Source organism: Ranitomeya imitator, chromosome 1 (assembly GCF_032444005.1).
Source record: "Ranitomeya imitator isolate aRanImi1 chromosome 1, aRanImi1.pri, whole genome shotgun sequence".
Lineage (NCBI taxonomy): Eukaryota > Metazoa > Chordata > Amphibia > Anura > Dendrobatidae > Ranitomeya > Ranitomeya imitator.
This window is the reverse complement of record NC_091282.1, coordinates 505829587-505843113: the sequence shown is the minus strand read 5'-3', so window position 1 is coordinate 505843113 and position 13527 is coordinate 505829587. Positions and strand designations below refer to the sequence as shown.

General features: G+C 42.3%; 1 protein-coding gene and 1 long non-coding RNA gene across 3 annotated transcripts in view; one reads left to right on the top strand and one right to left on the bottom strand.

The window, feature by feature from the left end:
• LOC138676811 (prostaglandin reductase 1-like) overlaps window positions 1–13527 on the bottom strand; it is a 92960-nt gene that overhangs the window by 29021 nt on the left and 50412 nt on the right. For both annotated transcript variants that reach the window (XM_069766449.1, XM_069766458.1), the window contains exon 7: window positions 10845–11000. In XM_069766449.1, the coding sequence (XP_069622550.1) occupies window positions 10845–11000 (156 nt within the window). The remainder of the gene's footprint in view (window positions 1–10844; window positions 11001–13527) is intronic.
• Window positions 213–1487, top strand: LOC138657907 (uncharacterized). The gene is made up of 4 exons (XR_011317250.1): window positions 213–254; window positions 350–410; window positions 503–575; window positions 1170–1487. It is a non-coding gene; the product is annotated as an uncharacterized lncRNA (long non-coding RNA).

Here is a 13527-nt window from a genome sequence, read left to right as displayed (position 1 = left end):
CCCGTCGCGTCATAGAAGACACATGACCTTTTGGCTCCGGCACTCATTCTTTTTGCGCAGGCGCCCTTCAGCCCCCTAACGTCCTTTTCCCTCTGCGCACGCGCAGCCGACCCGGTCATGTGTCTTCTATGACGCGACGGGTCAGGTGATCGCCCGGCGGCGCGCACTTAAACCCGGAAGTGCCGCCGCCTTACACCAGCCCTGGGAGTCTCGCAGCCTCCACAGCACGGTGCCGGCGTCCTCCGGCGTTACAGGTACGCTCTGCCCCCATAGTCCAGCGGCGCTCGCCTTCTCTCGGCACTCTCCTCGGCCCAGATACTTAGTCACCCACTATATTTTTTTTCCACAGCGCTTCTGCTCCTGCGATTAGTTCGCCTCCCACAGCGCTCGCCTTCTATACCCTCTGACAGGTAATAGTGACTAGTATTTTAATGGGTTTTCCTTTCCTTTACGTGGACAACGTTTGGCTAGGTGTTCCTCTATCTCTCCTTGTTCTCCCTAGGCGCCCTCCCTCTCCCAGGACTGCTCTGATGCTGGCACCTTATGGGCCCTATCAGATTGTTCACATCATCCAGGTAGCTAACTTTTTTAGTACTCTCTTAAACTAGTCCGGACTCTACTGGCTATTCCTCGATCCATGCTTGCAGGTCCTAGGTGGTCACACTTCAGGATTGATTCTCATGCCCTCTAGGTCCTACGGGGCTGTGTGCCCAAACATATTGCACTATTCCTGCACAATGACAGTTATGTATTATTTACATGCTCGTGTTTTATATTTTAGGCTTCTCACTTTGCACCTTAGCCCATCAACCACTAGTCATGGAGGTCACCGCACTTTCTGTATCCTTTAGGGGTGGTCAATCCGCTATCCACTTGCCCGGTTTTTTAGCAGGACATGATAGTCTCCTTGTCTTCTTCTCTCTCGTATTATCAATCCTATACATGTTTACAGCCTTTAGCATCTCTACTACGAAGCTCACAACTCACGGAGCACCAGGCCGGATCCGTTTAGACCGCCACTGTTGTCTGCTGATTATGTAACAAGTGATGTCTGTTTATTTATCATTTCTCCATTGAGCAATGTGTACTAGATTTGTATTTACTTTGTATTTACTCTGTGCATCATTTTCTAAAATTTCCCTTTGTGTTTTTCTACGCATGTATTACAGTACTCAATAACCTTTCTGATGAAGGTCTTATGATTAGACCGAAAACGTTCAATTTATGTGGAACTGGATGCACCTAATAAACGAATTGTTCACGTTTTATCTTGCAAAGACTATCTCTTGAGTGGCAAGTAATTTATTCTATATGATTGATGGGTTGGATACCTAACTTGTGCACCTCCTACAAACCTTGAGTGCCGTGTCCTCTATTATTATATGCCTTATCCTTACACGAGCACCTTGGACGATGTCGAGTGAGACCTTCTCCTTCAATGCTACAGAAGCGGCAGAAATCCTCTCTAAAGTAACCGCACCTAGCGATTTTCTACAAATACCTACCAAAGAACTCAAGAATCGCGACTTGGAACGTGAGTCGAGACGAGCAGTTAACCTAGAACTGCATATTATTACAATAGCTGAATACCTCCGGGTCCAGAGGATCCCGCGGGGCTTAAGGGTCCCTTTACAACCGACCTTCTTCAGAGAGGATAAAGACTACTGCACCAAGTTCGAACATATCCTGAACAAATGTTCGGCAGATCTGATGACCCTAACCCTCTCGTACCTCCAGAAGAACCTGGATACGGTAAATGCCCAGATAAGCGCCATCGAGAACCAATTGACCAGTACTATGCCCCAGGAGGAGTTCCAGGAACTCAAGACAAAGAATCAAGAAATGTTACGGCTACACAGATCAGAACTAGAGAAGAAGAAAAGATCAAAGTTCTTAAGAGACACCGAGGACTATCTACAGAACCGTGTTTATCAGTGGCGAGATGTTCAGCGTTCCACCAGGCGACACAGCTCTCTAAGCTCTTCTGGTTCCACCGACAGCAGGCCCGGAACCTCAAACCCTTCTACCTCCCATTCTTCTTTTTTAGGGAACAACCGCGGCCGTCAAAAGGGAAAACGAGGCGGGGGGGCCAATGCCGCCGGGGAACCCAGAAACCAGATGGCAACACGCTCGCAGGTAAGGACCTCCCACTGGTAGTGAACATTTCCTCAAAAAACTTGGACGTTCATCAATTGTCCATTCTTCAAAAGGGCTTGTCTTTTTGCCCGACGTACAAGTTCAACTCCTTTGAACTCAGCATGGATCTACAGAGGTTCTACCGTAACCTCAGACTACGTGTCCATTTCTCGGAGCAATCTCCTGCCTTGAAACCTTCAAGACAGGACGAGACCCTACTTGAACTCCGCCAGCTGGGGCTACGGTCCCATAGCTCCTACATGCCACCTCGGTCAAACCCACCGGTGGAAACTTTTGTTTCCCTTGTTGAGAGAGATATACACAATTTAACTCGGGAGATGGACCGGGGGAAGTTTCATTTTCACACTAATCTCTGATACCAAGAGAGAATTGCACTGGAGCATCTGTCGTCGGATAAATCTCTGATATTTAAACCAGCAGATAAGGGTGGGGCAACGGTGGTCATGGACAGAGCTGATTACCTAGAGGAAGTGTTTAGGCAATTGGGGGACACTACAGTATACAGGATAATACCACACAATCCTTTGAATCAGATAGTCAAAAAAATTGCACCCATTGTGGAATTTCACTTCCAGGCGGGCACTATCGACAGTAAGATGAGAGATTTCCTCATCCACAGGGATCCCATCACTCCCACATTTTACATCTTACCAAAGATACATAAGAGATTAGTTAAACCTCCTGGTCGTCCCATCGTGTCTCTGACCGATTCAGTCCTATCACCTCTGTCTATGGTACTGGAAAAAATTCTAACCCCATTGGTTAAGACAACCCGCTCCTTCCTGTTGGATACTAGTAACTTTATCCAAATCATTAAATCATTGGGCCCCTTAGCTCCTTCTTCCCTGCTTGTCACCTGGGACGTCAATAGTTTGTATACCTCTATAGTACATGAGAAGGGCCTATTAGCCACAGATAGACTTCTAAGTGAGAACAGAGTGGACATCAAAATCCGTCACCTCTGTGCCGATCTTTTGGGCATAGTACTCAAAGAAAATTACTTCATGTTTCAGGACACTTTCTATGCCCAACAACAAGGTACAGCCATGGGCGCGAACGTAGCGCCCCCTTACGCTATAGCTTACATGGCGGCTTTTGAGAGTGACTTTGTGTACAATCACCCCTTGTTCATGGCTCACTGCAGGGTTTGGCGGAGATATATCGATGATATATTTTGCGTCTGGGATGGCCCTATTGAGTCACTCTTGCCTTTTGACCAACACATCAACAGCATCTGGCCTGAACTCAAATTTACCTTACAACATGACACGCATAAAATTAGTTTTCTGGACACCCTGGTATATAAGGAGAGGGAGGGTCGGTTGGGCATCGATTTATTCACAAAACCTACTGATCGTAATGGCCTATTACATTTTTCCAGCTGCCACCCACCCTCTATCAAGAGGTCCATCCCCAAGTCACAGTTTCACAGGGTAGACAGGATTGTCTCCGATGTGGAATTAAAAAAAAATAGACTCACAGAAATGGAACAAAAATTCACTGATAGGGGTTACCCCCAGGGGGTATTGACAGGGGCCAAGCAGGACCTATCACACAACAAACCCAAGGACAATCAAAAGAGAATCCCCTTTGTCTCTACCTTTGATCCTTTTTCGGGCCTAGTACAATCTACCATTAGGAGACATTGGAATATCTTATCCAAAAGCTACCCGACAGTTCCAGAATTCAAAGCACCGTTCCTACCATGCTTTAAGCGTGCTAGGAACCTCAAGGACAGGCTGGTCAAGGCAGACATTGGCTCAGGTTCAGTGGTCCCGAAACAAACTTTTCTTCAAACCCAGAAACGTGGCACTTTCCCCTGCCTCAATTGTCTACAGTGCAGTAATGTACAAAAGGGTTCCTCTGTGTTTCACCCACAAACTGGTAAGGCCATTCCTATAAAAGGTTTCTACACCTGCGAGTCCACATTTGTGGTATATCTTATCAAATGCCCATGCGGTCTAGCCTATGTAGGCGAGACCACGCAAGCAGTGAGGGAAAGAGTGGCCCAACATAAATCCACCATCCGATGTAACAAGACACATCTTCCCCTCCCACACCATTTTGCCATAAAAAATCACAGCATTGCCCAACTCCGGTTCCAGGTTTTAGAACAGGTGGACATCCCTAGAAGGGGACAAAACCGTACCAGAATGCTTCAAAGAAGGGAAGCTTATTGGATCTATACACTCCAGACCTTAGAACCAAAGGGATTAAATAGAGATTACGATGTTTCAGCTTTTTTGTAATTCCTTGTTTTGTATTATATGTAGAGTGAGCACAACCAGGGAATGTGTTGACCGCATTTGATTATGTCATGTTTTTAATTGTCTGTTGTTTTACTTCTCTTCACAGAACCGCTAGTCACGTCCTGCGCACCGAGCACTGGTCCCACCCCATATGGTACAGTATCCACACTCAATGCCGTTCTAAGATATAGAGCATTAGTTTGGTCTCTATATCACCTGCGTGTGACCACCTTTGAGGGCTTTGCTCTGATCTCAGTCTTTCCCCCCCCCCCTCTCTTCATCAGGTCTTTTGCCCCTTTATTTGGCGTATACCCCGCTTCAGTTTCTACGTTCAGCCTCCCTTGCCCCCTGCGGTCCACCTGCGTTTTGTTCTCTCTCAGGGTTTCGCCCCCCCCCCCCCCTCTTTGTATACGGCCGCCTCTAGCTTTCTCTTTAGGCTCCGGCACTCATTCTTTTTGCGCAGGCGCCCTTCAGCCCCCTAACGTCCTTTTCCCTCTGCGCACGCGCAGCTGACCCGGTCATGTGTCTTCTATGACGCGACGGGTCAGGTGATCGCCCGGCGGCGCGCACTTAAACCCGGAAGTGCCGCCGCCTTACACCAGCCCTGGGAGTCTCGCAGCCTCCACAGCACGGTTCCGGCGTCCTCCGGCGTTACAGGTACGCTCTGCCCCCATAGTCCAGCGGCGCTCGCCTTCTCTCGGCACTCTCCTCGGCCCAGATACTTAGTCACCCACTATATTTTTTTTCCACAGCGCTTCTGCTCCTGCGATTAGTTCGCCTCCCACAGCGCTCGCCTTCTATACCCTCTGACAGGTAATAGTGACTAGTATTTTAAGGGGTTTTCCTTTCCTTTACGTGGACAACGTTTGGCTAGGTGTTCCTCTATCTCTCCTTGTTCTCCCTAGGCGCCCTCCCTCTCCCAGGACTGCTCTGATGCTGGCACCTTATGGGCCCTATCAGATTGTTCACATCATCCAGGTAGCTAACTTTTTTAGTACTCTCTTAAACTAGTCTGGACTCTACTGGCTATTCCTCGATCCATGCTTGCAGGTCCTAGGTGGTCACACTTCAGGATTGATTCTCATGCCCTCTAGGTCCTACGGGGCTGTGTGCCCAAACATATTGCACTATTCCTGCACAATGACAGTTATGTATTATTTACATGCTCGTGTTTTATATTTTAGGCTTCTCACTTTGCACCTTAGCCCATCAACCACTAGTCATGGAGGTCACCGCACTTTCTGTATCCTTTAGGGGTGGTCAATCCGCTATCCACTTGCCCGGTTTTTTAGCAGGACATGATAGTCTCCTTGTCTTCTTCTCTCTCGTATTATCAATCCTATACATGTTTACAGCCTTTAGCATCTCTACTACGAAGCTCACAACTCACGGAGCACCAGGCCGGATCCGTTTAGACCGCCACTGTTGTCTGCTGATTATGTAACAAGTGATGTCTGTTTATTTATCATTTCTCCATTGAGCAATGTGTACTAGATTTGTATTTACTTTGTATTTACTCTGTGCATCATTTTCTAAAATTTCCCTTTGTGTTTTTCTACGCATGTATTACAGTACTCAATAACCTTTCTGATGAAGGTCTTATGATTAGACCGAAAACGTTCAATTTATGTGGAACTGGATGCACCTAATAAACGAATTGTTCACGTTTTATCTTGCAAAGACTATCTCTTGAGTGCCAAGTAATTTATTCTATATAGAAATCATTAGTCATTCAATATAAAATGGTTATTTTCTGAATTCGACATTATAAACTCCAATTTCCAATGTCTCTGGTGTGCCCAGCATGTCTTGTAGAGATACAGCTGTGCCTGTCTGCCAGAGATTTTTACACAAAAAACAAGAAAAAGCAGCGGCATATAAAATGCGAATTACAGTGTCAAATAATGGTGCATAACACAAAATATATATATATATATAATATACCCGTGAGAATGTGTTAGAAAACTCATATAAAATGAGTGTTATAAATATCATATAAAAGTTGTGAAATTAATATGTGCTAAAATAATGTAGAATTAAAGAATGCTGGAATAATATATGTGACTGTGTCACACCCTTTTGAGATAACAAAAATACTAGGGCTAGATAGATGGCACTCCCGGGATTATCAAAAAGCTAATATAATATAAACCAAAGATATAAAAAGAATGCTGAATTTTTACTAAACAGGCGGCTGCAGAATAGAAATGTTACAGCATGGAATAATAATGCTGAATTTATTTTCAAAGGATATTAGTAAGGCCGCGAAACAATAAATGATTTTACAATATTGTGTTATAAATCCCTTATAAATGAGAATGTGTTATAAATATCATATAAAAGTTGTGAAATTAATATGTGATAAAATAATGTAGAATTAAAGAACGCTGGAATAATATCTGCGGATGCGGCAGCGTTAAAAGTTATACATTTGTTTCTTACGTGTTTTGGTGCAGCCAAGAAGATTTTTTATGCAGATTTTATATAAAATGCGAATTACAGTGTCAAATAATGATGCAGAACACAAAATATAAATATATATATAATATTCCCGTGAGAATGTGAAGATTTTTTTATGCATATTTTATATAAAATGCGAATTACAGTGTCAAATAATTGCGCAAAACACAAAATATATATATAATATCCCCGTGAGAATGTGTTAGAAAACTCATATAAAATGAGTGTTATAAATATCATATAAAAGTTGTGAAATTAATATGTGCTAAAATAATGTAGAATTAAAGAACGCTGAAATAATATCTGCGGATGCGGTAGATCTAAAAGTTATACATTTGTTTCTTACGTGTTTTGGTGTAGCCAAGAAGATTTTTTTATGCAGATTTTATATAAAATGCGGGCGAATACAAAAAAAAAAAAGGATTCTTTATTTCTAAATAACATGCTGCAAATACACTATCATCATGACCTGTGTGACTTGTGGCTGTCAAATAAAATACAATGCTCTGATAACTGCAGTAAACTCATTTCCGCTACCTTAGTAAATATTGTAAGTTGCTCTCTGTGTACGTTCTACACCGGTTTTTTGGGTCAACAGAAACTCTGTTAGTATATCTCCCCCACAGAAACTCTGGCTGTCTAGTGCCCAGCATGTCCTGTAGAGACACCGCTGTGCTTGTCTGTCAGTTTCACACTTATATTATTGAAATGTCTTTGTAAGCCACGTTGTCCTATAGAGACACAACTGTGATTATTATATAAACGGCATGGTGTGTTATAAAATACAATATATAAAAATGAGAAACCTTACACATTACAGTCTGCCGCCAGAAACACTGGTTCTAAAATACACTGCATAGAAATGTGGCCGTAATAGGTAATTGGTTATGCCCCACATTTCTCAAAATGACATACACTGTAGAATATATCTGCAATTCACTACGCTTGTAACACATATTTCATCGCCCCAACTCCTGACTGCTATACATATAGGCCAATTTTACGCCTAAAATAGCACAAATAGTTAATATTGGTGTATTTTCATACACTTATCAAAACTTTGGGTTTCTACATAATTTTCTATTTATATGGACTAATTAGCAATACTATTCAGCTGCATTCTGAGATATATATATATATATATATATATATATATTAATGTACACCCTGCACGCCATCATGCCTGAACAAAACAGAAATGTAGATTTTTTGCGAATTTATTAAAAAGAAAAACTGAAATATCACACGGCCATAAGTATTGAGACCCTTTGCACAGTATTGAGTGCAATGTTACACTCAGTCATGATGCCGGCTGTTACTGTATACCGGCCAAAAATCATGTGTATTTGTTGTGTGTGTGTGTGTTGTGTGTGTCGCATGTGTTGTATGTGTTCTGTTATGTTGTGTGTGTATGCTTGTCGTGTGTGTTGTATGTGTTGTGTGTGTGTTTTGTATGTTATGTGTGTTTGTTGTGTGTGTGTTCTGTGTTGTGTGTGTGTGTGTGTGTGTGTGTTCGTGCCTGCCTGACCGAGATTTTACACAAAAACAAGAAAAACAGTAATACATATACAAAAGTAACACCCGGGAAATAAGAGATATCAAAAAATACTATATGTGGCCATCATATTAATAAAGTGCAAAAATCATGTGTATTTGTTGTGTGTGTTGTGTGTGTCGCATGTGTTGTATGTGTTCTGTATGTTGTGTGTGTGTATGCTTGTCGTGTGTGTTGTATGTGCTGTGTGTGTTTTGTATGTTATGTGTGTTTGTTGTGTGTGTCGCATGTGTTGTATGTGCTCTGTATGTTGTGTGTGTATGCTTGTCGTGTGTGTTGTATGTGTTGTGTATGTGTTTTGTATGTTATGTGTGTTTGTTGTGTGTGTTCGTGCCTGCCTGACCGAGATTTTACACAAAAACAAGAAAAACAGTAATACATATACAAAAGTAACACCCGGGAAATAAGAGATATCAAAAAATACTATATGTGGCCATCATATTAATAAAGTGCAAAAATCATGTGTATTTGTTGTGTGTGTTGTGTGTGTCGCATGTGTTGTATGTGTTCTGTATGTTGTGTGTGTGTATGCTTGTCGTGTGTGTTGTATGTGCTGTGTGTGTTTTGTATGTTATGTGAGTTTGTTGTGTGTGTCGCATGTGTTGTATGTGCTCTGTATGTTGTGTGTGTATGCTTGTCATGTGTGTTGTATGTGTTGTGTTCAGATTCCGCAAAGATGCATTTGTCAGCATCATGCTGTTAGCTAACTTAAAGTGTGTTTCCTTTTTTCTGATTGTGTAAAGTGAGTGCGGTTAGCTTAAAATGTGTTTCATATTTTTAAAGACGCCCGTAATACATGTGCAAAAGTACCGCCAATAGAAATGTAACACCAATAGAAATGTAAATTAACGCTATATTAATTATTTTGTAAGAAGTGTAATGATGTATGTTCATTGACGCCAATAGAAATGTAAAAAAAAAAAAGCTTTAAAAGTCTGTATATGTTAGATGTCTTTGAATAAAATGGGGTCAAATTATAGACAACACAGGCACCTGTAAAATTAATATGATATTCTGCCATATAAAATAAGTTGTCCAGTAACTTTTCTGTTTGTGTATATAAGGCAGCCACAAGGAGAAAATCTGCTACACTGTGAATAAACACAGCTTACAATTTACTGTTAATGATCCGTCGAAACACAAATAAGTTTTCTAAGGAAGCGAATACAAAAACAAATAGACAGCTACAGGACACAATAACTTTTCTGTAGGAGAAAATCTGCTACACTGTGAATAAACACAGCTTACAATTTACTGTTAATGTTCAGTAGAATTACAAATAAGTTTTCTAAGGAAGCGAATACAAAAAACAAATAGACAGCTACAGGCCACAATAACTTTTCTGTTTGTGTAAATAAACATTTATTGGTAAAGCGATTACAACAGCAATTGACCTAGGCTTTATAAACCTCTGACCCGCAAATAACCCCACCATTTAGTTAATGTTCAGTAGGTCCATAAATAAAATGGCTCTTCTGTTTGTGAAAATAAACATTTAGTTAATGTTCACCATAATGTTCAGTAGGATCACAAATAAACAGCTTGGTGTGTTATAAGTTCTCCACTATATGAATACACTGTGAATAAAACACAGCTTACAGAATCAAACTCGGGGCTACGTATAAAATCTAATATAAAACAAATGAGAAAGGTGTTATAAACCACGTGTAAAATAAATACACGACTAGGATATAATTATAAACATGTGTTATTCCACAAAAATACGGGAATAATATCAAAATGCAACAAATTAAACTATATTAAACGATATCAAAAGGGGGAAATCAAACAAGGAGGGACAGCTGGCTACCAGCCGTCAGACAAGGGGAGGGGAGGAGTTACACACTTTGATACACTTTGATAGGGGCGGGGCACCTGTCAGATTGAGTTTGACGAATCATATGAATTATACACTACTAATACACATTTGTTTTTAACTTTCCTGTGGTCCCTGCTAATCTGTCACAATGCACCAGCCTCGCTACACTACAATAGTAACACGGGTAGTTAACTGAAAGTAAGTGGAGGCCTGCAGGTCTGGGAGCCACAGTGTCAGTCTCCCCACTTTCACCAATGGGGCATTCCGAACACCCTTGAGATAAGTAAGGTCAGCTTGGCACAGTTTTAAACAGACACTCCTTGTCCACACAGGCACAAGGAATGAGAGAGGGTGACCCATGCAGCTGCTGATGTGATACACTAGCTCACAACCCTGACAGTCTGAAAGACCCTTTTCACTAGCACCTTTGAAACGGAACCTTGTCAGCCCAGTAGGACTTTAATAGCAAGTAAATGATGATCTTTAATAGCAACTAAATTGCAAAGTTGCTTATTTTTACAAGCACTTTTCAATTTGATCCATTTTTGATGTTGCAAAAATGCCTCTAATTTACCAGATTGTTTCATAACAGTTTCTAACTTACATGTTCAAAATAGCAGTCATAGCCTTCCGGAGAGGCCTTCTTCAGAGCTTCATCCAAAGAGCTCACTGTCTTGTAGTTAAATGCTTCATCAAAACCAATTTCTTTTAAATATGCAACTTTTTCATCTGACCCAGCAGATCCAACTACTTTACAGCCCTGGAGATAAAAAGTATTATTTATAATAAACACATGCATATCTATTCTCATTAATTACATATTTTTAGTCTGATTTATCAAAGCTTTTACATCAGTATTCTGGTCTAAAAATCTTTACAAAGTTGCTTAATTTTGGTCCAACTAGCAGTTGCACTACAATTCTGCAACTTTTGAAGTTTTCACATTATTTTCGTTCAGCTTCAACAAAGTGGGCCGAACTTGGGCAGGACAAAGGCAACCATCACTTGTCAAATTTGGGACGAGTTCTGACGTTTGCTAAGCCACAAATCTTACTCCATCAGGGAGTGGAGTAGGATTAATGGCGAGACACACACAGAGGTGTATGCCACTCATCAGAAGTTCCTGATTCATGAAGCGGTGTATGCCTCTTCATGAATCAGGAGCATCTGGCTCCAGTGTATGTCTTCAAGACTGGCAAGGTTATGAACAGTTCTGTGGTTGTATTCACTGCGCATGCACCACCACAGTATAAAGACATTTGCTGGAGGCACAGACTGACAATAACCCAAAGTCCTGGGTACTCGGAGACAAAGTCGAGTCCTAAATGTACTGGTATACGTCAGGTGTCAGGTAAGTAAATACCTGCTTTTGTGTGACTTGTAGTGTTGAGCGATACCTTCCGATATCGGAAAGTATCGGTATCGGTTTGGATCGGCCGATATTCAAAAAATATCGGATATCGCCGATACCGATACCCGATCCCAATGCAAGTCAATGGGACCAAAATATCGGAATTAAAATAAACCCTTTCTTTCCTTGTAGGTTCATTCTACATGAAGGAAAACAACTAAGAATAATGCCGGATGTATTTGGGGAGGTGGCGGAGACATTAAAGTCATAGAGGTTTATCCCAATCAAATAGAATAGCATGTTTTTTGTTTTTTTTTAAGACGTTCGGAGTGACAAAGATATTGACTATGTAAATTTTTTTTTTATTTTGTCAGATATTGATGTTTCACTATTCCACGCCCTTCCCCTTCTTTTTTTTCTTTTTTTTTTTCTTTTCCCACACTTTCATCTTCATCATCATCAGCATCAGCATCTTTGACATCAACTTCTTCTTCACCTTATTCATCTTCTTCTTCATCCTTTACCTTTTTTTTTTTTTTTTTATTACATTCTTCATATTCATTTTATTCAACTATTATTATTCTTCTTATTCTACATATTCTTTTTATTCCACTGTTATTATTCTTCCTATTCTACTTCTTCATCATATTCTCATTTGTGACAGGCATTCCCGTAGTTGTTATCTATAAAAGTTTGAAGATTACACCTTCCGTTCTGCCAGTCACAAAAGTTACATTTGTCCGCGTTCAGTTTGGCCTGCAGCATCAGGCTTTATCCAGGGGCACCACGAGGAGGAACGGACTCACCCCCATACACTGCTTAGTCTTCTTCTGCATATAATTTAGATAATATCTTTTGCTCTGATATTAAGTCTTATGCTTAATGTTCTTCTGCTCTTTGTTCTGCAGCCTCTTGTTCTTCTGCTTCTCGGTCTTCCATGTTGTCGTCTCCAGGGTCGTCGTCTCCAGTGTCGTCATCTCCGCCGTCGTCGTCTCCGCCGTCGTCGTCGTCGTCATCGGGGTGGTCTTCCGTGTCGTCGTCATCGTGGTGGTCTTCCGGGTCGTCGACGTTAGGGTCTTCAACTTGGAAATGTAGCAGAAGGTACAAGAAGGCTGAGAAAATGCCAAGAACCAGCTGATGGAACTGGAACTCGGATGGCTACCCGAAGGTTCAAGAGCCTATGGAACTACCGAGGACCAGCTGACGTTACTGGAACCCGGTTACTAAGCAGGAGGTACCCGTGCTAAAAAGCACTACCAAGGACCGCCTGACGTTGACGGAACTCGGATACCCAGAAGGAGGCACCTAAGCCAAAGGCTCTGCCCGGAACCAGCTGACGTTACTGGAACCAGGATGGGGAGCAGAAGGTACAAGAGCAAAAGACACTGCCGAGAACCAGCTGACGGTACTGGAACCCGGATGGGTAGCCAAAGGTCCAAGAGCCAATGGAACTACCGAGGACCAGCTGACGTTACTGGAACCCGGTTACTAAGCAGGAGGTACCCGTGCCTGAAAGCACTACCAAGGACCACCTGACGTTGGTGGAACTTGGATACCCAGAAGGAGGCACCTAAGCCAAAGGCTCTGCCCGGAACCAGCTGACGGTACTGGAACCAGGATGGGGAGCAGAAGGTACAAGAGCAAAAGACACTGCCGAGAACCAGCTGACGGTGCTGGAACCAGGTGGTGGACCCGAAGGCCCACAGGAGAGGAGAGAACAGCTAGGCCGCGAGGCAGCCGCAGTTACCGAACCCCAACAGTCCTACAGGGGGAGCTGGGCCTACTGGCACTACATAACCAGCCTTGACTACCAGTTCACGCAGCCCACATAGGAAGCTCCTAAACTGGAGGCACCCTGGAGTTGGCTAACTCGACCGCACCACGACGGGGCAAGCATAGGCGTCTCAGTGAAGTTGACACAACCCGGAAACAGCTG